This window comes from Ammospiza nelsoni, chromosome 6 (genome assembly GCF_027579445.1).
Source record: "Ammospiza nelsoni isolate bAmmNel1 chromosome 6, bAmmNel1.pri, whole genome shotgun sequence".
In the NCBI taxonomy this organism is placed as follows: Eukaryota; Metazoa; Chordata; class Aves; order Passeriformes; family Passerellidae; genus Ammospiza; species Ammospiza nelsoni.
In genome coordinates, this window is record NC_080638.1 from 11,966,216 (window position 1) to 11,989,482 (window position 23,267).

The following is a 23,267-nucleotide window of genomic DNA, read 5'->3' on the forward strand; positions in this document are numbered from 1 at the left end:
GGCAAGTCAGCCTCCCGGGATTTCCAAATTGGAGATACTGGGAGATAGGGTGTTATGGGTCCATGACTTTATGATGTCCCTCTGGAGATAGGGTGTTATGGGTCCATGACTTTATGATGTCCCTCTGCAGTGGCCTGGTGCTCCAGTGAAGGAGGGAGGTCGAGGACACGCACTCAATTGATTCCACACCTGGGAGCCATGCCAGGAACCACCACCACACCACAGGGTGATTCCCTCCTGCCAAACCATTGCATGATTCTGCAGTTGCCTCTGGCCCACCCCCACCGGCACCAGCTGTCAGGTGGGACAGCTGGGAAGGTGTAATAAGCTCTGCTGTGGTTTTCTTCCCTGCCCAGAGGAAAAGCTGCTGCCTCTGCGGAGCAGTTAAGAGATTTGCTGTGGGGCACAGCAGCTCACAGTAGCCCTGTCCTCATTGTGAATGTGGAGCTGGATAGGAAGCAGTGCCTTAAAACACCATCGTGTCAACTCCCTGTTTGCATCCCAGGAAAGTCAGCCCAGCCCAGCAGTCCTGCTGAAATACCCCAGTGATGCATTTCAGGGAGTAGAGATCTCCTGCACAAAACCTTCTGGCTGCTGAGGCTCAGAAGCCTCCAGCACAGCTGACATTCCCACTGCATTTCTCTTGTGTTGGACTGATATTCCTTCCCTAAATCCTGCCTTTCCTGGGGCTGGCCGTATTTTCACAATCTGTCCCCGGGGATCCTGGCGAGGAGGATGACGGGGCGCTGGGTGGGAGTGTCACAGCGAGTATCGGTTCGTGTTCTCCCGCAGCAGGAGAGGTCGTGGCGCTGTCAAAGCCGAGCTGCAGAAATGCCGGCTGTCAGCAGGGAGCTGCTCTCCCCCTGCCCGCCCGGCTCACCCGGCCGCATTCCTCCCACAGGAACTCACCGGGGCGGCTCCTCCGGGCGTGCGGCGCCTGGACCCCGGCCAGGCCCTGCGCTGGGCAGAAGCCCCTCAAAAAAACCCACGGCAGCGGGGAACTCAGCAAATGTCAAGCTAAGGAGTTTGGGCTTCTCCCAGACCTCTGTCCTGAGGGGGAAGCTTTTCCTTGTTTCTTTCCCTAGTGTCGCACTTACAGCTGTTTCCTCCCAGGGCCAGCAACATGGGGTCTCACTTCACATGGACATGGCAGTGATTCAACACTCAGCGTGGGCATGGTGGGGGACACCTGCACTTCCATAAAAACACTCTCAAAAGCCTCAGTTTTGGAAGAAGAATGGCTAACCAGAATGATCCCACCCTGCCATCGGTATGACCCAGCTGGTACCTTCCCTGCCAAGCACACCTTCCTCTATCCCAGGTTGTTCCAAGCCCTGACTTTGAACAATTCCAGGGATGGGGCAGCCACAGCTTCTCTGTGCCAGAGCCTCAGCATCCCCACAGGGAAGAATTTATTCCAAGTATCCCATCTAAACTTACTGTCTTTCATGGAGGTGCTGGGGCCACATAACCCCAAGGAGTGCAGTGCCACAGAGGGGGTATCCCAAAGGGGACTCTGCTCCTGATTGCTTTGGGGAGTGTGAGAGAAAGGACGCTTTGCCTTTTCCCTCCGTCTCCCAACACCTTTCCTTGCCGCAGACGTCGGGACGGAGAGCAGGCAGGGGCGATGCTGGAGGAAAACAAGCGGCGAGCCAGCGCTGAGGAGAGCCCTGGGCTGCACAAAAGGTGCCTTGTTCCCCCCATGAGGCGGTCGGGCAGCACGTCCCCTCCCTCACCGGCGATGGAAACTGAGCTCCAAGCACTCCTTCACCTCCCCTCGCCACCTTCACCCTTCCCATTGGGTACAAAATGTTCTCGGGAGCAAGAAACCCGAAGTTTAACACGTCCCTCCTGGGCTCTTGGTCGCCTTGCCTGGGGAGTGGGCGAAGGCTGCAGCAGCCCCCGGCGCTCCCGGGGCCACCGGCTCCTGGTTATACAGTAACCTGTTGCTCCGGGTCCCAGCTCCACCTCTCGCTGCCTCCACATCCCTCCCCTCCTCTCTCCTCTGCCAAGGAACCTCTGTCACCTGCTCTCAGACACCCGCAGCGAGCGGCGCCGGCAGGAAAGGGCAGCGGGGAGCCACGGCAAGGGGACCCCCAGGCCGGGGTGCCGGGTGGGCTCTGCCTCCCACTCACTCTCCTTCAGCCTTCGGGGCATCGGGCTCACAGCCTGTGCAGGCAGGACACGGAGCTTGACTGCTGGAGAATGGCAGCAGGATTTAACTAGGAAGGCACGGGAAACTGGGAGAGAACTCACGAGAGCTGAGCGAACTGCGGGAGACGAGAGCGTCTTCTCAGCACCGGTGAGTCCCTCTTTGCAAATCCTAAAATTTCATCCCCCTCCCCAGCTTTTATTCACTTCAAAAGTCTGTCTGATTCTGCTGTGGCCGGAGAGGAGTTGTGGCTGGGAGAACTATCAATGTAGTTTTCTGTTGTTTTAGTTAAAAAATATGAAAAAACGTACTTTTCCTAGCATTGTGTTTTCTGAGTTTTTTCCCCGTCCTGGTGATTCCCCACCGGGTGAGATCCAGTAGGTGGCACTTTCTTGGCAGCAAAATGTCCATTTGGCACAGAACGAGGCATTTTTTCTGTTCCTAATGAAGTCTAGAGACGTAGTTTTGAGCAGCTGTTTGTTTGCAAACCTCGGGGTTTCCTCTTTTGGGGAAATGTGTAGAATTTCAGGCCGTTCCCCACCGGGTCCCTCAAAGAGCTGCTGGTTTTGGTCGGCCAGCTCTCCTTACCCCTCATCTTGGGAGGATTTGCCACTCGATTTCAGCACTGAGGGAAGCTCGGAGCTGCCCTGTTCCCTCTCGTGACAGCTCTGCCTCCTGAGGAGATTTCATCTACGTTAACGAGTCACAGCATTCCCATCCCCTTTCTCTTATTTTCCTGGAAAATGCTGGTGCAAACTCCACTGAGGATAAGGCTCAGGGACAAATGATGTGACTGACATTATTTTCAAATACTGGAAATAACTGTGACACAGCACAGTAGTAAAATTCGTTGATTGCCCTGCTGTAATTAGGGCAACAGGGAGTTAACACTTGTGTTGCTGGGCTGCTCCAAAAGCAGGGATCAGATCCATTGGTAGTTGCTCATCCAGGAGTGCCTGAACTTGACTGGCATGTACCCCAAAAAGGACTTTTTCTGAGTAAAGAAGTGACAGACAGAGGCTCAACCCCCAGCTGATACAGCAGGGACCCACGCACGGTTTTGCCTGCAGATGCCACAGGCAACAGCATTCCTGGCTCTGTTTTGCTCTGTGAGTTTTCGGTTGATTAGGAAGGAAAAATAGTCCTTCACAGACAGAAAGGGCAGGCAGCAGTGCTGAACCAAGGAGCCCTTTAAAACAGGACTGGGAAGAGGGACTTGGGATCCACTGTGGGAAGGTGTCTGTGAGAGGCAAAGGTTGTTGGTTGGCCATGTTTAAAACCAAGGCTTGAGCTGGTGTTTGGGACAACACTGCAGCTCAGATCCACTGTGGTCAGGCCTGCATTGTTCCTGCTGCTGGTTTCCGCAGCTGAAGCCTTGGGAAGGAGCTCGTCTTGTCCCAACTGTGCCTCAGCTCTCCAGGTAGTCTGGAGCATGATCTACTCTGCTGCACTCATCAGGGCAGGGTGGCTTTGTCACGTAATCATAGAGCTTAGAGGAACAGGGGATGTTTTTGGGCACCCAAGGAAAAGTTTGGCACCAGCATTGTTGAACGGGCTGTCGGTGAAGTCCCGGGAAGGGAGCAGCTGTGAGTGACGCTGGAGAACGGCTGTGACGTGCGCGCACTGCTCGCGCGGGGCCATGGAGCAGTTTGCCAAGACAAGCTTTGAGTCCTTGGCTTTCTGCCCCTCTGCCATCACCCCACATGTGAGGGTGGACACAGACACCATGAGAGAGGAGGGCAGCAGGGATCCTGCTCAGTGCCAGGAGGAAATGTCTTCTGAGCCACAGGACAGGTATCGCAGGGGCAGACAGAATGTGCCTTCAGTGCCCACCTTTGCTGACTGCAAACCACTCCCCATCAGTCAGAGTGACAAAGCCCAGCCTTGAGCCTGAAATAGCCCGGCAGGTTGTTGCTCCTGGGTCTCCATCTGCCCAACTCCCATGGATGGAGTGATGGGTCAAGGGTAGGACTAGATGATCTCAAAGGTCTCTTCCAAGCATGATGATTCTGTGAAGGACACTGCAGAGCAGATGCTGTCTTTGGTGATGTCACAGCAGCCACCATTTTGTCAGGCTGTGACAAATTGTCATGGCTGCCTGCCTGGATTCATCCAAGGGCATGAAGAGACAGGGAAGGGTTGTGCAGGAGGAACCCTGTCCTGCTTGCTCTGCTATGGTCACTCAGCCAGTGGATCCTGAGAGGAGACCCTGCTGGGGCATGGTTGCTGGGCCAAACCTGCCAGAGGTTTGTTGGCATCTGCCGCTGGATGAGATGGCTTGGAATGTGCTGGCAAACAAAATGCTTTTCATAGGGTCACGGGATCATTCTGGAAAAGAAAGATTCAGAAGAGACACTAATGCACTGTAGGACTGGGGAGGTTTCAGTCCTTGTGGCAAAAAGGAAAGGAGTGAAACAGGGAGAACAAATGTGTTGGCTTGTGTGGGCTTGAGAAACATCCATATGAAATAAGTCCTGAGTGCGTGGGGGACTCTTGGAGTATTATTCCCAGAGGGCTGGATCTGGGACTGCTGCTTTGGAGCACTTTCTGTGATACTCTTGGCTTTCTCCTTTCCGTGCCATGCTCTCTCTGAAGTCCTGGGCCAGAGCAGGTTTGTGGTTTTGAAGAAGACTCAGTGTTTTAGTCCTTGAACGGGGCTGATCAGGGCTCATGACTCCTTTCCACAAGTGCAGTCAGCAGCGCTGCCCTTCCCTCCAGGGTGGACAGGAATGCACGGCCTTTAGCCTGTGAGTTTGGTGTCATTGGCAATAAAACAATCACCCTTGGAAAATTCTCCAGCCTAGCCTAGTGATCCCCAAGCAGAAATGCCAAGTAAAGTCCACTGCTACAACTTGTTGGAGCGACAGGGATGACCTCCTGCACTCTGCTAGAGCAGCTTGGTGTCTGCCTGGCATGGCAGCTCCCATGGAGTGCCAGCAGCTCCAACAGCACTTGGCTCTGCCAGCATGGACTCCTGAACCACCTGTTTGGCCAAGGCACTGCAGATGATCAGAAACACCCATCTACCCACCCAGGAGGTGTTTATGTTTCCCACTGCAAGGGAGGGGAAGGGTGGAAGGGAAGGAAACCCTCCCTGCTCATCTGACTGCATTGTAGGGGAATCCTTGCACCATCAGAAATGGTGCCAGGCACTGTACCACACCTGAGAGATGCAGGAGATGAGATCCAACCCCCCCAAGGAGGCCCAGGAGACCTGAGAGCACAGTTTGGCTCTGGATCTCCACCTGCCCACAAGACCATAGCTAGGAATGCAGCAGAGCAGAAGGATTTTCATGGAGTGGGGAGGCTGTGAACAGTATATCTGTCTGCTTGTAGTGTATTTAATATGTCAGGGTCAGGGAAAAATATGCTGCCACCCATCCCTAAAATATTTAGGTGTTAAGAGAGAAAGGGGATCCAGGGAGAGCTGCTCCCACATGGACATGGCCGCCTCTGCACATAGGTGAGGGTTTGTCTTTTCCCAAGGCAGAGAGAGTTTTCCTTTCTCCTGGGCTGGCGACAGTACCGCCTCCAAAATTGAAATGCACGATGCCAGGGGGGTAACCAAAAAAGTCCTGGCATTTTACTTCCTGGTAATCCAGATAAATTAGGAAGAATTGCAATTAAGAAGGGAGGGAAGGGTGTGTAGCTGAGCTGGACCGGTTTGGAGATATTTCCCATCCACCTGAACTGCAATTCCTCAGGAGAGCCCAGCCCTTGTTCCCATTCCCCAAGTGCTCCCAAGGGCGTTTCTGCAACGTGCTCACTGCCACTGAGGATCTGCTGAGGAACAGAACAAAAGCTTCCAACCCCCGGGAAGAAGTGGGGAGTCACAGGCTCTGCCTGCTCAGCTGCCCTGGGACAGGGACTGAAGTGCCCAGACAAGCTGCTGGGGCCCTGGTTTGGTTGGAAGCACCAGGTGAGGCCTGGAGGTGCCTGTTTCTGCAGGCACAGTGGGATGCAGGAACCCTCACAAGGGAAGAGGCTGGTGGCAGAGGCTGGGCTGCTCCAGCCTGTCTGTCACAGAGCTCGACCCTTCCTGGGATGCTCTGTGCCCTTACATCCATCCCTGCCTTCAGAGGAGGGTCCAAATCAACCCCTCTCACCAGCATCTCCCACAAAGGTTCTCCTTGTCCTGCTGAGATGGGCAAACACATCTCACATGTGGGAAATCCTCATCTCCACTGCCAGGGGTACATTCCCCCATCCAGTCCACACTTGGGGTTTCACTGTCGAGGTATTAGCCCACCTATTCACCTCTTCTTTTCCACTCCCTGGACAGTGCCACAGCTTCTAGCAGCAATTTCAGCTGTAATGGAGGAGCTGAGCACCCTCAAGGTGACAGGATGGGATTTTGCAACATCCTTGGCTGTTGTGATGGGCAGGTGTGGCACAAAATGAGCCCTCATGAGCCTCCAACCTAGCCTTGCCCCAGGAGAAGGCAGAACTTTCCATGGCTGGTGGAACAGGAACACTCCACATTTGTGGTCTGAGGTCTTCCAGCACTGCCTTGGAGTGGGACAGGAAGAATTTTCTGGTTATTATTTTTGGTTATTTAGTTTTGGTTTCTGGTTGGGGCACTGACTCCCAAAAGCTTTCATGATTTGAATTTAAGTTTAGTCCTTCCTGCTTCCTTTTTTCTTTTTTCCCTTCCTCTGTCTTATCAGTCTCAACTTGTCCAGATCTATATCCTACAAAGGTAAAGTGCAGCCCATCCAAATGGCAATAAACCAAAGTTCAGGCACCACAGCTGATTCAGAAAGTGAAGTAGTGCTGCTGGTGGGATGTGATTGGGATCAGGCTGAGTCAACACCACCCTCCCCCAGACTGTTTACACCTAGCTACCCTGTCACTCAGGATGGACTGAAGTGGGAATCATCTGGGAGCTGAGAATCTCTTACAAATGTTGGCTGCTGGAACTAGAGCTGAAGGTGGCTCCAGATTCCCTCACCAGCAAATACAAGGTGGATCCCAAACCTGACCCACCTCACTGCTGTGGACATGCCAGTGGCTTGTCCAAGTCTGTCACTCATTCCTCATTGCCACCATCAGGACTCTCTTGGGTCAATCCTTGTCCCACCAGTGCTGCCAGCCAGAATTGTGACTTGTGGATACAAACTATTCCAGGTACTCCAAACTCCTCTGTGCCATTTACACAAGGGCATGGAGTGACAGGACAAGGTGGAATGGCCTTAAGCTGAAGGAGGGTGGCTTTACATTAAATTTTGGGAAGAATTTTTTCCCTGTGAGGGTGCTGAGGCCCTGGCACAGGTTGCCCAGAGAAGCCGTGGCTGCCCCATCCTTGGAAGTGCTCAAGGCCAGGCTGGACAGGGCTTGGAGCAACCTGGCCTAGTGGAAGGGAGGGACAGGGCATGGTCCATTTTCCATAAAGGGAAATGGAACTTTTTTCCAACCCGAACCATTCAATTTATGAAAGCTTCAATCAGGTTTGAAGCTTTCAGTGGCGACTCTATGTGGAGGCAAAGCAGTGACTTCACTGTCTGTGCTGAGATAAACACAGAGGTGTCCATTTGCCTGAGCCTGAGACAATCCTTTTATCAGCAAATTCACTTCATAAAATCACCAGAGAGAGGAGAAGAGAGAAAGGTAATTTGCACCCACGATATTCCTTAATAAATCATAGGCTGGAGCCTACTCTCATTCCTGACACTGCTGCCTCTTAATTATAGCTGTGTTCAGCTGAGGAGACAGAGGAGGAGAGCTGGGCTCTTTGCAGAAGGGAGCACTAATTAAAACCTCTTTTCTCTGGGAAGATATTAATGTCTTCCTCTGGGGCAGAAGCAAATGGCCTTGTCTGTGGCCATTCCCGCGGGTTAATCTGTAACTCTGACTTTCACACAGCCAGGCAGTTTGTCCTGTTTTTGGTACCTGCTGCTCTCAGCATGGCTTCTGGCCTGAGATATGGGACTTTCAAAAGTCCTTGGAAAAGGAAGGGCAATAACATGTACCCAGGCAGCCTGTGCAGGAGTGGAGGTAAGGTTAGGTAGTAGGGGTGGCTCCTCAGTCCAGGTACAGACCACAAAAGGGTTTTGCACACTCTCCCCTGATATGTGACACAGGCTGGATTTCTGAGATGGAGAGGGTGCACCCAAACAAATCCTCTGGTTGGACTTATGTGGACTTTAACAGGCATGATCCACTTCCCCATGAGAGGAGAGTCCACGCCCTCAGGCTGGTGGGGGAAGCAGCCTTGCAGCACCTGCACACCAGCATCTCTGCCTGATCTCCTGATGGGTTTGAGACCTGGTCATGCAGGCAGGCACATTCCTGATTCACTTCTGTTTCAGTTCAGGAGAGCAGAAACCCTGCCAAACTGTGGGAGGGGAGTGGTACATCTGAGCCATGGAAATGACACTTTGACCCACTGAAGTCAAAGGGCTGATTCTATGATTCTATCTATTTATTCTATGTTTCCATGATTCCTAAAGAGAGTAAGTTAGGAATCTCCAGCTGCCCTGCAGAGTTTCCATAGCAGGAAACCCAGCTGGTGAAGGAAGGCTCTAGTCCAGCATCCAGGTATATGCTCACTCCAACCTGGCATTCAAGCCAGAATCAAAACACAAGGAAAATATTGAGTTGGATTTTTCCCCCTTGTTTGTTTTGCAACAGAAGGTGCAGGGCAGGAGTGTAAAAGTAGCATGAAAGACTCTCAGGGATAACTTCAAGACTGTCAGGTTTGCTGTGAGTTGCTAATGCTTGGAAAATAGGTTGATAAAGTTTCAGAAGCTTAAAAAAAGCCAGAAAAGCTGTGCCTCTGTCAGAGAAGCTGCTGCACAGAGCAAGGCAGGAGCAGGTTCAACAGGATAAATTGAGAACAAATGTACCAGAGCTGTGCTCATTGCTGGTCTCTGCAGGTAACACCCAAGGTGTGGTTGGGCCATCGGCTGCCCGAGCAATCTCTTGACAAGGAAGCACCTTTTGCTGCTGCTGTGTCTGCTCTGAGCTTAAAAACAAACCAGGAGCAGCCTTTGTATCTGTGACTTCAGCCCTGAAACTTCCAGTGCTCTTCAGCTTGGGAGGGGGTCACTGAGATGCTGCTCTCCTTGAGATCTGTGATACAGCCTGTGGCATGGAGACAGCGAATGAGGGACCAGCTGCTTCCTGCTGACACAGCTGGGGGGCATCCCATGAAACCAGCAGCTGGTGAGTGCAGCGGGAACAAAAGGAGGTGGCTGAGAGCACCGTGCAGAGCCAAGCACGGAGCATCCTGCCACAGGCCATTCAGGATGGCCAGAGTTTACAGAGCTTGGGCAAATGCAGTTGGAGAAATTCAGGGATGGAAAAGGGCACCAGGAGCTCTTCACTCTCACTGCTGGAGGCTGGGAAATGCAGAGAGGCTTCCTGTGCTTCTGTCCTGTTCCTGGCTTCTCCTCCAGGTATCCATGAGTGCTGCAGCCATGTGTGTCCCCAGCATGCCACCAAGCAGAACTAAGGGCAGGTGATGGGAGAGGTGATAGACCACCTCACGTTCAGGCAGCTGCTCCTGGCTCCTCTGAGCCTAGGGGAGGACGGAAGGGAGGAGAGGAGCTCTGGCCTCAGTGACTGTTCAGTGGAAGGAAATGTTGTACAGGTTTAGTCAGAGCCCAGGAAGGGAGGCCTGAAACGAGCCAAGCAGCCAAAGCCCTGCCACAGCCACGTGCAGACTAGACCAGACAGGTCCCAGAACATCTGCTCCACACCTGGCACGAGCCTGGAGACACTCCTGCTCCCCAGTCCCTTCTCCCTGCCTGCCAACCGCTGGTGAGCAAACAGTCAGAGGTGAGAAGGATGATGTGGAGCAGGAGAAGGTTATGGGGGAGATCTGGGCTGCCACCATCCTCAGCAGTCCCTGGAATTTTCCCAGAGCTGCTTCCAACATGATCTGCCCTTGCCAGGTGCCTGTGGCTGCCAGGATGCTGCCCACAGAGGCCATGCTCTGCTCCAGTGCCATGTGGGTGATGGACACACAGCTCCTTCTCTTGGAATCCTCCTGACAACCCAAGCTAAAGGAGCACTTGGGTAGCTCATGACATCCCTGAGCATCCATGAGCTCAGCTGTAGGCCCCAGGGCAGGATTCAGGAGCACCTGGCCGGGGAGCACCAGCAACAGCCCTTTGTCCTTCCCAAACCACAGATATTCCTGTGCTCTCAGGGTCCCCTGTCCCTCCCTTCAGAACAACCTTCCCAGAATATGCCAGGTTCTCCAGTGTGCATGTTCAGGCACAACTCTGCTCCTGCCAGCCCTTCTCTGCTCCAGAGGGGATGCATAAACCTGTGGCTCATTTAAGGATCAAACCCCAGTGACAGTCAGGCCAGCAAGGAGAATTCAGTGGTTTTAAACCCCAGGTCATGGTAACACCACCTGGCTCCCCTTTGGCTGCAGGAGCACCCACGTGGCCTGTGCTGGCCCCACTGCGTGCCAGCTGCCCCGATCCTTCCACACACACCTTGCCCACCTGGCATAAAAGGGATTTCTTGCTCCTTTCATCCCCTCCTCTGAGGATTACAGGGTTATCCAGGCCAGAAGACACCTCAGGAGATCTCAAGTCCAACCTCAACCAGGGTCACCTCTGGTGAGGTGAGCAGGATGCACAGTTCACTCCTACTGTTCTTGAAAATCTCCAAGAATGAGGTGGCACAACCTCCCTGGGCAAACCTGCTCCACAGTGCTGGGGTTCCCAGAGCAGAAACTCTTCATGTGCCCTTCATGTGCCCTGCACAGCTTTAGCCTTTGGAACTGGAAATCTCCATGCCAAAGACCCTGTGGGCACACAGTAGTGGCCAGAGAAGCCTTTCCTCTCTAAGGCACTGCAAGAAACTCTTCTCTCCCCTTCCCAGCCCTGGAATCAGTCTGGTTCCTCCTAGCCCAGCTCAGACTCCCATCCCAGCCTCTGCATGGACCAATTGTGCTTTTTCCTCCTCGCCCTTGCAAGAGATTAAATTTTTTTTTGTGGCAAGATTGTTAAAACAATTCTGTACCGCAAGATTAGAAACTGCCATTTGAATTATTTTGATAAACCCAGCCTCACACATCCTTCTATTCTATACAGAACAAAGGGCAAAGGGAATGGGGTTTATTTTGGTTTTGGAATGAGCTCTCCTGGGACTGTTTTGGTTACTGGGTAACTGGATGTTCAGGCTGAAAAACCCTTATGTGGTCCTGTCCACAGCTTCACTGAAAGCCCAAACACTGGAAATCAACCCAGTGATTTCCTGTGACTGTACATCTTGTCTTCTGACCCCACAAACAGAGCAGGGCATCCTTCAGCTGGGTGTGAGTATTTTGAAGTAGAACGTGTTTTGTACCATCAATGGATATTATGGTTCCTATAGGGACTCTGTGAAAATCCAAAATTTTCAGCATTTTGCATGTAAAACAAATCAGTGATGGACAGCAGAAATCCCTTTTCATGAACTCCCATTTCTGCCTTTCAGAGGTGAATGGGAAGGGATAAATCACCATTTTTCCATTTAAAATTTTATCTACCATGATAATATATATGAAAATACCAACTACAGAAGGAAAAAGCTACAATAGACTACTACTAAAAAAGCTCAAGTGATGTTTTCAGACCAAAAACTGACCTGATCCCCACCACATCTCCAGGAGCCACCACTGAGCTGGTTAAACTGGATGTTTTCCTGCAGTGACACTCAGAGCCGATTTTCCATGTGCCAAGTTTAGCTCAAATGAATTGTTACAAATAGCCAAAAATACCCAGCAGGATATGAGTAGGAAGCACAACATAGGATGGGAAGAGATAGCAGTGAATGTTGTAATCATTAGCTTAAAAAGGCTGGAAAAGCCTTAAATATCAAATGGGATTTTTAAGAGATGAATCTCCTCCCTTAATTCTTCTGCCCCACCCTCCCAACAAAAAGCCCAGGATGAGTTTTAGAGCAGGAAATGAAACTTCCCAAGCTCCAAACCCCTGTTGCTATGGACAAAGATTTGGAACAGGAGCAGAGTGGAATAGCTCCTCCCTGGTATGGGCAGAGGGAGATGGGCTGCAACCCTCTCCCTTTCTTTGGGGAAAGATGGGATGTTGTGACTTTCCTACCTAGGCAGAAAAGGATTTTTAGTTCAGATTACCCAATTACTTCTGCAGATTTACCAATCTTCATCTAACCCCAGAGAGTTTGAGCTGACATTGCTGGAGACAAACTGAAGCTAAACCTGGCCCCAAAGTGGCTCTGAGCCTAATAACAGCTTTTCTCTAATAGAGAAAAAGCTCTTGGCACACCAACAGCCCTGCTACATGCCTGAATCTCTGCCAGGGAAGTGAATCAGCATTTCAGGGAGTGACCAAAAATGTCCTTCCTTAGGAGGAGGTAGTGGAAAGGTCCCTTGGATCTCAGCTGCTCTCTCTTGCTCATGAACCAGTCAGCACGGGGAGTGCACTGACAAACAAGACTCCCTCTTGCCCCTCCTGAGGCGATGAGGAACCAACCACAACCCCAGCTTTGCTTGGTGCTTTTCAGCCCAGTTTGGGCTGGAAGTAGCTAGGCAAGGATGGTCAGGTGTATCATGCTCTGCCTGGGGCTAAAGGTTGGGAATTACTGTGGAAAATGAGTCTGCCTGCCAAATGCATCTGTTGGGCTTTACAGCTGTCCTGTTAGGGGTAAGGAGGCAGGAATGCTGAGGCTGGCTGTAGGGACTGCACAGGATTGATGTGAGGAGGGCAGTGTGTTCTTACACATTACAGCAGTCATCTAATGGAAAATTAAGACACTTGAGTGATTAGCTCAAACAGCAAGGTCAACCTGTTCCCTACCTGTACACCCACACCTAGTGAGAAATTATTGATCCCCACCAGGATCACCCAGGGGATATCAGCATGGTCCCTGTTGGACCAGGCAGCTTTGAAGCTTCTGGAAGGAGCAATCTTGTCGTGGGTGCTTTGCATAAACAGAGCACCACCTTCCAGCACGGATGTCACAGTCCTGAGCTTTGTTCCTCATGACAAACACCACTCCACTGTGCTTCTGTCCATCAGAGCTGTGACATTACTGTGGGAAGCAGTAGGGACACAACAGGAACCCTCACAACTCCATCCAAGCTTTAGCCCATCCTCTCAGATTCTGGGATGGTTTGGGTTGGAAGGGACCTTAAAGCCCACCCAGTTCCACCCCCTGCCATGGGCAGGGACACCTCCCCATAGACCAGGGTGCTCCAAGCCCCATCCAGCCTGGCCTTGGACACTTCCAGGGCTGGGCAGTCTGCAATCCCCACCGATGCCAGCCTTTCACCAAGTCTCCCAGCTGTTCCACAGATGCCTTCGAACTTGGAAAAGCCATCAGAGAAATATTCCAGCTCTGCAGGAGGTGCACATGAGGAACAGCTCTGAGAGCTGGTGCCTGCAGCCAGGAACACGAGCATACAGCCAGTTTTAGGATTTTGGTGTTTTGCCTGAACACAGATTAATGCCCTTCTCCAGTCTGGGCTCGGCTGTTATCCGTCCTGCTCTGGAATATGACACGCACAGGCAGAGTCACTCCCTATTTTTACTGGCCTGATCTCTGAGTCTTGATTTCTAGACAGAGCAAAGAAAAAGCTTCCCTTTCATCAAAAGTATGAAATCCTTCCCATGTCTGAAAATCACAGCTTTAAACCCCTTGCTGCTGGTGAACCAGTGCCCAGAGTACAGCACCAGGCTGGGAAAAGGGGATAATTTTAGGGGGTTGTGAGTTCAATAAGGATGCAGAGCAGAGAAACCTTCAGCATGACAACAACCAGTGCTTTCTTCAGCAAACTTTTGGATACCAGGCATGCTACACCCACAGGTCCTGGCGGCTCTGGAGCCATCCAGCCTTTCCCTTGCATCCTGCCTAGACAGTCCCACGGCCAGCTCCAGCCTCCCACAGCTCCTTGGCTCCCACCTCCCAGGAGCTGGGTGGTGCTAGGGAAGGATTAGTTCACAGAAGGTGTGGGCACAAAACAAAAACAGGACAGAGAGGAAAAAGCTACAAATTTCCTCACAAAACTCCTCTCTTCCCAGGAAGCCAAGGGAACGTGTCATGCTGGTTTTTCTTCCTGGGCAGTACAAGTGACTCACATGACACTTTCTCCCTGTCGGGTAGTTTTGAACTGGGGTCTTTTAATTTAAACCATTTAATGAGGTTTTATGTAAGGAATGCTCATTCATGTTCTTCCATCTTTCCAAAGGCATCCATTAATATTTAATGTGCTGTTTCTGGGCCTGGCTCTCTAGCTTTCTAAACTGCAGCCCAAGCATGGAAAATGCTCACCTTGGAACCCCTGTCAAGACACACAGCAAGCCCAAACCTGCTCCCTGTTTTCCTTCCACCCAGGTCCTGCAGAATTCCTCCAACAGAAAGGAAAGGTGTAAATCCAGGAGCTGTGACTCGGCACCAGGACTCTGCAAACAAGTCTTTCTGAGGGGTAGTGGAGCCAGCTTCCATTTTTTTCCCAAGATCTTGAAAACTGTGGCCATTTGTGCATTTTCCCTGGGTATTTATAGAGCAGGGCGCTGTCCAGACTTGTTTTGGTTGTAACTCTGGGAGGAATGTTTTACTTTCTGGCAGGAATATTTGGTTGGTTCAGATCTTTTCTTTCCCACTCCAGCCTGTGGGCACCAATGGCCTGCAGTGCCACTGGACTCTGGACTGGGACCTAAATTAAGGTCTGCTTGTGGATCACCATGGACACATTCTCTCTGTAGGCAGTTCATGAATCTCCAATCAGGAATATGTAAATATTGGCACTTTTGCTCTGTAGTGCCAGTTTGTGTTCCTGAGCTCCCAAGGCTCCATTTCAGCCCCTTGGAGACCAACAGGAAATCCAGATGGGATTCAAATGGGGGTCAAGATCCACCAAAGCTGGTATGGGGGTGGCTGTAGGTCTGAGATGCCTCAGTCCAAATGAGCTGCTGCCACTTCTGCCGTGGAGGCTGATGAACATTTGGTTCCTCTCTGCCCAGACCTGTTGGGCTGGGTTATATTTATCCAGGTGCTTGTCTTCTGGAGAATCTCCACAATGTGAACAATGTGATGTGCAGAGCAGGGAGTGTATCCTTCAGACACCTGGCAGGTTGTACCTGGGGACTGCCTCTGCTGGAATGTGGCACGTGCCACACACACCCTGGAACTCCACTCCCCTCCTTCCATAGGCCTGTGTCTTTCCAAAGGGACCCATGATCCTGAGTGGCTCCATCACTGTAAAGGTAACTTGAAAGGGTGGAAGAAGGAAAAAACAGAGGACTTGCCACTTTCTAAGTAGTGGTGTTCTGACTTGGTCCTGCTGAACAACCAAGGCCCGATTTTGCAAAAACGGGGTTTGGAAATTTTGGATGGGACAAGATCTTGGCTTGCTTCTCCAAGGAAAAACAACAACCTGTTCCTCTGTTTGGCTGTCAGCCTCTCTGCTCTGGATTTGCATTTCCTGATGCTTTCTGACTAACCCAAAGATTATTTTTTTTATGAGTGCATGTTCCTGGCAGAGACCCTGAGTTTCTCCTGGAAAGCCCCGAAGCCATCCTTATGGGCAGGTTCAGAAAAGAAACTAAAAGCACGAGAAGAGTGGTTCCAGGAGACCAGAGACCCATGTGAAGTCCTCAAGTCAACCATAGCTCCTGGGGTCCCTCTCACAACCACTTTGAGAGATCTAAACCAGGCTGTGTGAATTTAGGACTCTTGGTGTCTCATGAGGAGCCCTGAGCACACATATCCCAGTGCCTCACTAATGCCCAAAAGGTGTTTTGTTAGTGAATTGATGTGGGATTGTGGCCTTCTCTACCTGCCAGCTCCTGCTATACCATCAGAGAGGGTAGGATAGATTGTGGCAACTGGTGGAATACTCCCAGGGGCTGGAGGAGCTGTCTGGAGCAGGAGCAGGAGCAGTGCAGGACACACGCACAACACAGTGCCTGTGCTTCCTTTGCTCTCCTGTGAATCCAAGCAGCCCAAGCTTTACAGCACAGCCCCTCAAACAGCTTTCTCCAGTGTGACATTCCTGTAGGAAAACACTCAGCAGCCCTAACAGACAGCTTTTGTGGGCCTGAGAAGCCTGAGAGATAACATCGTGTGGTGGCCAGCTCATGTTTCTTCCTGAGCTTTATGTTACTGCCAAGGCTGTTGCCAGTCCAGCATTTCTGCCTGGCCCATCCCCCTGGCACAGGATACACACACAGACAGCAGGGCTACATTGGACCCCTCACCCCAGGCAGGATCCCAGGGAGCATTTCCATCCCAGGGATCTCCCCCGTGCCCAAGCCCCATCACCTCTTGCTGCAGAGATTCCCTTCAGCATGGCTGGTGGGGAATTCAGAAGTCCTGTTGCCCCAGGCAGATTTTGGTGGCATGACTGATGGAAACACAGGCAAGGGTTAGAGTATACTTGGAAAACCTTGGTGTTACTCCGAGTCACTTAGTTTAAGGTTTTTAGGGGTTCTGCCATGTTTTTCTACTGTGCCAGCAAAAACTGTTCTGTTTTGACAAGCATAAATCCTTGCTGCTACAATCACATCCTAATATTCTCTGATACCAACAAACCCAGTCTCAAAGGTCTTAGACCCATGAAGAGAAAAACCCACAAACAGCAGATGCTGCTGTTATTAACAGTGATGATAATAATAATAATAGCCCTAAAAACCCCACTAGTATTTCACATTTGCACATTGTCCAGTCTTTGCCCAGAATCCAGAATTTTTCATGTCCTTTCCATGCCCTATAAGAAGTCTGACCACAGCAGATAAGGGAGAGCTATACCTAATAAAAATAAAGTAAAACAATAGCAGAGATCAGCCCAGAGAGGAGAAAGAGATATTACTTTTTCCTTTCACAAAGTGCTTCTCCACCCTTGGAGAAGAGGGATCAATGTCACAGCTCCCTCTTCAAAGAGACTCAGAGAAAGCCAAAACAATGCATGGCCAGCTTCCATTTGCTATAAAAGTACAGAAATGTGGTGCAGACAATGCCAGGCTCCTGTCACGGCTCCACGTGTCTTTGGGAGGATATTTGACCTCCAAGGATAAGACTGGCCGGAAAGTCAGGGAGTGGGGCTTCCTGTGCTTTAAAGTACAACGTCTTCACCCACCTTGATGGCCTTCAGCACTGATTTGGGCTGGCCTCCCTAAGTCCCTCTGGGACCTCCTGGCCTGGGCCAGATCAAGGTGCTAGGCTTTAGCCATGCAGTTTAGCTTCCTTGTAGTTGCTCCAGTGGCAGCGGACTGAATTGGAGCCTGGTTTAGCTCCTGGAGTCTGTATCTCATTCCATACCATGCTTGTGTGCAAGGCTCAGCTGCCTTGCTTGGTGACCCAAGCAGAGACTCTGTCCTGCACCAGCAAAAGGGTGGGAGATGGTCTTGAAATTTGCTTTGATTAGGCAGACTCAAAGTTAATACCTGCACAGCCACACACGGCATGGTGACACTTGTGTCTCACCTCCCTTCCTACGCTGCTCCCGCTGGGGAAGGAGGAGGCAGCAGCCACACCTGCTGGGAGATAAGGGGGAGAGCAGAACCCTCTAATCAGGGCAGGGAGAAGACAACATCTGGCTGAGGCTGCAGACTGTGGGAGCTCTTAAGGATGCTCCCAAGGGGAGAGAGAACCTAGGGACGGCCAGCCCACAGCTTCATCTCTCGTGTCTTGGTTCTGTCCACATTTCAGGTGAAGTGCTCTTAGCCCTCCTTCACCCTTCACAAGCCCAGCTGCCTCTTGATTTAGCAGATTCATTAGAAAGTCTCCAACTCCTTAGGAATGTGCCCTTCCCCCCTGCAGTCTTCCAGTTCAGATTCAATTAATATCTGGCAATTAAGGCCGAATTAAAAGCTTTGGCATGAGGCTCCATCCTGGTTTCACCACACCTTCACTGTGACCGGCACAAGGCTGAGCATGGCCACGGCCTGAACACAGTGGGGAGAGCTGAGCAAAGGGCAAATAGGAAAATAGCAGGAATAAACAAAGAAAAGGGAGCCCAGCATGATAAGGACCTGCTGACTTGGCAGGTGTGTGCACTGTTTCCAGTTTCATGGCCTCTTTGGGACACAGGCACCCCGGAAGAGAGGAAGCCTTCCAGGCTAGCTTATCATTTGAGGACACCAGCTGATCCCATCAGGACTTTATTAATCACCATGAGATGAAGAATTCAGGGCTGGTCCTGCTTCACCCATGAAACCAGACTCCTCTGCCACTACCATGGAGTCTGCACCTCTGGCAGCCACCCTGGGCTGCCCCAGATGGGCTCCTCAAAGAGCAGATCCCAGAGGTTTATTTTTTGGACGCAGCATAGGAAGGAGAAATAAAAGCCAGGGTGACCTTAGCTGGATCCCTGGTTCCTCCTGGCACTTCACAGCTGGGGCTGGGATAGGTCTGAGCTCCATAGGCCAAACCTGGTGACACATTCTGGATTTCAGAACATTAGGACATGGCCCTGGGGCAGTAACAAAAAGGGAGCCAGAAATATGACACTAATATGCAGAAACACTCCCAGCTATCATCACATGTGGGACTCAAGTGATTGGGTGGCACAGAGTAAACAGAACAGAGCGGGGGTTTTAAGAGCCCAAGTTCTCTTTTCCAAGTATCTTATGCTAATGCACAAAGAGATCCAGGAGATAGGAACAGTTTGAGGAATGTAAAAGGAAACCAGCAGACAGCTATTAACAGAGGAAAAATTCACAGGTATCCAAGCTTGGGCACAGGGATGGGTTTTATTACACTCAGAGGGGTTGGCAGACCACCAAGTTTCTACTCTAATGTGATTATGAATTTTTATCTCTTATAGGTGTGCATAGAGATTTCAGTATCAACCACAAGAGAGACAAAAAAGGGGGAATTTAACATGCTAGCTACTAAAATGCACTTGAGAGTCCTTTCTAGCAGTGTGTCCATGCTGAATGTGTTACTGTGACAGAAAACAGGCTGAAAGTTGGAAGGCTGAGCCCAGAACATGTTGGGGTTCTCCATGCAGTCTGTGTACAGCCAAGTACTTCACCAGCATCCTCATAAATGCATCCCTCTGACATCCCACTGACAGTTCTGATAAGATCAGTGAGAAAACTCTCTCTGCCCTCACCTCAGGGTGAAACACACAGAGCAAAATACCGCAAGTGTTCCAACATGAGGAATAAATACGGATACGTAAGGAATCTAGGGCAGCTCTGCTGATGATACAACAAGCCCTACAGCAGATAGTCAGCCTCCAGAGGGGAAATCCCAGGTGTCAGGGATGACTCCAAAGTGTTCCCTGGGGATTACACACACTTTAGCCTAGATTCAGTGAAGACAAACCCTTGGAGGAAGCTCCACTGCCTGCCCACGGCTGTCATGGCAGCCCTTGGCACATGCCAAGCACACTCAGCAGTTCCCTTGCAGGAAATCCCACTGAGGACACTGAGGAATTTTTTCCTTTAGGCCAGCAACAAGTATTTCAAAGCCAAACCTTTGAATTCTGACAACCTTATCATGAGGTAAGCAGGGTCTGACACAGGCACAGAAGTGCCCCTGAACTTTCCAAAAGAGACTTAAAAAAAATTTAAGACATTGCCTTGGCTTCCCTTCAGCTCACACATGCAGCAGAGGTGAAGAGCTTGGATACCAAAACAAATAATTCCCCGAGATCTTATTATATCTTGTTTTCAGGATTTGTCTCTCTTCCCTTGCAGTTATACTGTCAGAACAGTGCCTGGATCTCACTCACATCTTCTCCCACATTCTAATTCTCACTGGAAAGAAAAGGAAAATGATCTGTGCTGATCCAGTCTGCCTTTCACTAACCACTCACCGCAGTACATTTTCCTTCATCCCTGAGCTGCCAGTGGAGCAGCATTTAGTTATCCCATTTTTCTTTATGCGGTCAATCCCCTCGTAAAGATAATTTAACAGCTGGTGTAGAGCTTAACATTACCACATAACAAAAGCTAATGGCATTCTAGGCATGAAAAATTACTTGGGACACACAGCCATGAGCACATGGGCACAGGCATCTGGGACAGATCATGGAGGCAAAGGGCACCTCAGTCCCTGTTAACCTTAGGCAGGACAGTGCTGCTGGAAAAAGATGTGCTGGAATGTCACAAAGTTGGGGTGTGCCTGGAATGGAAGAGCAAGAGGGAGAGGTGGAAATAGGTTTTGAAAAAGCATCCTGGGATGTGTCACCTTCAGCCTAGGTCGGAGCAGTGAGAGGTGACTGAGAACAGGGAGGAAACACCCTTGTACTCACCTGACTGCTTGATCTGCTTGGAGACCCCAGCTTGGAGGCAGGGAGGACAGGATTCACACAGATAAATCACCTGAGAGCCTATTCTATAACCACTGACCCTGTCTCTTGTGCTTCTGCTGCAGTTGCCTGGCCTGTGAAGCAACATGAGTCACAAGGGATCCCTCAACAGCAACCCCGGCTCAGCAAAGTAAGGATCTCCCTGCACCTTCCTACTGTTCAGGATACTCCAAGCAGTCCCACTCATCCCCAAAGTCCCTGGTGTTTGTTTCACCTCCCCTGGGCACCTCACAAGCTGGCACTGCCTCACACATCACCTGCCCTGTGCACTGGGGTTTGATAGTGGCACATGAGGTGGAGAGAGCAGAGGGACACCAGGAGCCTCTCCACCAGCAGCCCATGGCAACCTCCCAGTGGAGCTAGAGCCTCCAGCTCTCTCCCTCCTTCCTGCACTGGGTATGAGCACCTGATCCACTGCCTGCCCTCAGGGGGACATGGTGACAGAGCACAAAGCAGCCCCTGGGCACCCATGGGCTCACTGCTCTGTGCAGGACAGCCCAGCCACAGCACCTCAGATCCCACTTGGCTCCTCCTCTGCCAGAGAAAACTCTGTTATCTCCTGGGTGCTCCTACCCATGACCCATGCACAGGGGGTGGCCCTACATGTGCTGCTTAGAGACTTGACACCCCAAAACTCAACTGTTTTCACACAATTCCACCTTCCCTTACATGGGATATGTTCTATATCCAAGCACCTGCCTTCAAAGGGGTACATGTCCAACATGTCCATTGAGAAGGGATCATCACCTTGGCTGCTGTACTGCCTCAGGTTCAGGTGGGCTCAGGAATACATGGAGGGAGTCTCCCTGTAACTCCCACTTATGGCACACTGGGAGCTGCTGTCCTTGACGCAGCCCCTCCGGAGTGCTGTCCTGCCAGGGGACACTGTGAAGGTAACTCTAGAGGGGACAGGCCTGGCTGGGCTGCTCCGTGTCCTGTTTCCACCGCTGGGTTCAGTGACATGTGCCTGTGGTGTGGATAACGGGTAGAGTTGCACCGGAGCCGCCGGCACGGCCCACAAGGAAATGCTTTGCAAGGAAGGGAAGGGCTGGTCCCTCTGGGCACTGCAGAGCTGCTGTGTGAAAACTGAAGTTAAAAATATTTGGGAGCTGATGGTTGATTTGTACCTTCTTCCTTTTTCAGTGGCAGCATGGGCAAAGCTGAGGGAGCCTCCAAGCTGAGTGCAAAGGACTTGTATGGTGAGTTGTGCCTGCAAACATCCAAAGTTTCCCATGGCAAAGGCACCTCTGGAGAGCTGGATGTGGATGTTGGGGAGCTTTAGGCTGGAACTCAGTCAAAGCCACATGAATCCAGAGTTCCATACGCAACAGGCTGGCCTGACCTGGCAGCAAAAAGACACCTCACATCTGTGCCGACACCTCACACACTGGGGACAGTTGGGATTTTGTGGGAACAGAACGTTGCTTCCCTTACCCAGATCCTCCCCAGGTCTGTGAGCAAGATCACCTGATAAAGGGCTTCACAAAAGAAAGACTGTCCTCAGCAGGTTAATGATTATCCTCTCCTAACTACTTAGTGAACCATGAAAATTCTATGCCCTTTGGCTCTTTGGAAGTGCAGGAAATGGCCAGGATGGGTGTTTGTGCACAGTCTGAGAGGCAGCTTGTTTGGGTTCACCACATTTAGGTATCAATAACAGTTATTCCTGATCTCAGCAGATCCAAGTATCCCAGGGGAAAATGTGGCCTCTGGGGTGGGCAGAGCAAGCATAAATCATGTGAGAAATCACCTCCCCCAGTTATTTCCTGGGTAAGAAGCTGGAGGTTGTCTAGGCTAACACAAGCAGTTTTTGGGGTGTCTGAGCCCGCCAGCTCTCCCACCTGAGAGCTGTGGATTTACATGGATGATGTTTAATTGGGAAGGAACAGGCTGTGTGTGCTTTTCCTTGAATATTTTCTATTTGATCAGAGATTGTCTTCGGTGGCTATGAACTGCCAGTGTGGTTTATTTGTCCCTGAGAAGTGACTCCCTTTGCCCAAGGCTGGAGGATTATCCATGTGGAGTGGCCTGGAGCAGTGTCCAGAGAGGCCAACCTCACCTGGGGACAAGTGGGATGGCAGGGGCTGTATTTAGTGCTAAACAAAGCCACTGTTAATGTCAATTAGCTCCCAAGAAATGAAACATGAGGGTAATGGCAGAGCAGAAGTTTGGCTGTTCGTGGCCTGGATGCTGCAGGGTGGGCGGGTGCCAAGCAGGGGTTTGAACTGTGGCAGTCACTTCTGGACATGGAAGGACACATGATAAAGAAGCAAGAGGATGAGGGGTGGGAATTTTGGGTGCACACAGGGCTGCTAGTGCAGACAAACTCCTCCTGCCTCCAAGACAGTGCACATTCCTTTGGCTGTGCACTGACACTGGCACATCCTGTCAGGGGCAGGAGGGCTGCAGGTTCCAGGTAAACACCCCTACAGAGATGTGTAAAAATGAACCTGGGAGCTCACAACGGGATTAAAGCCAAGCAGATTTGCAGGCTGGCACCCATGGGTGCAGGAAACCCAGGGCTCCAGCCACCAGAATTCCAGAGGGGGATCTAATGGTGCCATGGCACAGGGAGCGCCCCTCAGTCCTTGCCACAAAGGGCAGTGCAAGGAAAGGCTGAGAGACTGCCTTGGAAACAAACACAGCTCTCAAATAAGCACTTTTCAACACAGAATTTCATCTTCCACATTTTTTTGTATGAACACACCTCAAAAACAAATTCACCAGGGTTGGGACCTCTCTGACCAAATTCCAGCAAACCTGAAATGAGGACTCTGTGTCCCTGGGCCAAATCCTCAGGAGGAGTAAAGCAGCTGCCTGCTATTTCCCTGCCACTACTGAAATACAGATTGAGCTCTGATTCCCTGCACAAATCAG

At 51.1% G+C, this 23,267-nt stretch overlaps 1 protein-coding gene across 3 annotated transcripts in view; it reads left to right on the plus strand.

Annotated features, from left to right (window-relative positions):
• The first annotated feature begins 2,040 nt into the window (after nt 1-2,040).
• The window catches only part of EPS8L2 (EPS8 like 2), a 48,933-nt gene continuing 27,706 nt past the window's right edge, over nt 2,041-23,267 (plus strand). For 2 of the 3 annotated variants that reach the window (XM_059474468.1, XM_059474470.1), the window contains exons 1-3: nt 2,041-2,302; nt 20,456-20,520; nt 21,534-21,589. In XM_059474468.1, coding sequence (XP_059330451.1) covers nt 20,477-20,520; nt 21,534-21,589 — 100 coding nt within the window. In that variant the 5' untranslated portion in view covers nt 2,041-2,302; nt 20,456-20,476. Of the gene's footprint in view, nt 2,303-15,113; nt 15,337-20,455; nt 20,521-21,533; nt 21,590-23,267 lie in introns of those variants that run through there. The other variant, XM_059474469.1, reaches the window with a different exon arrangement.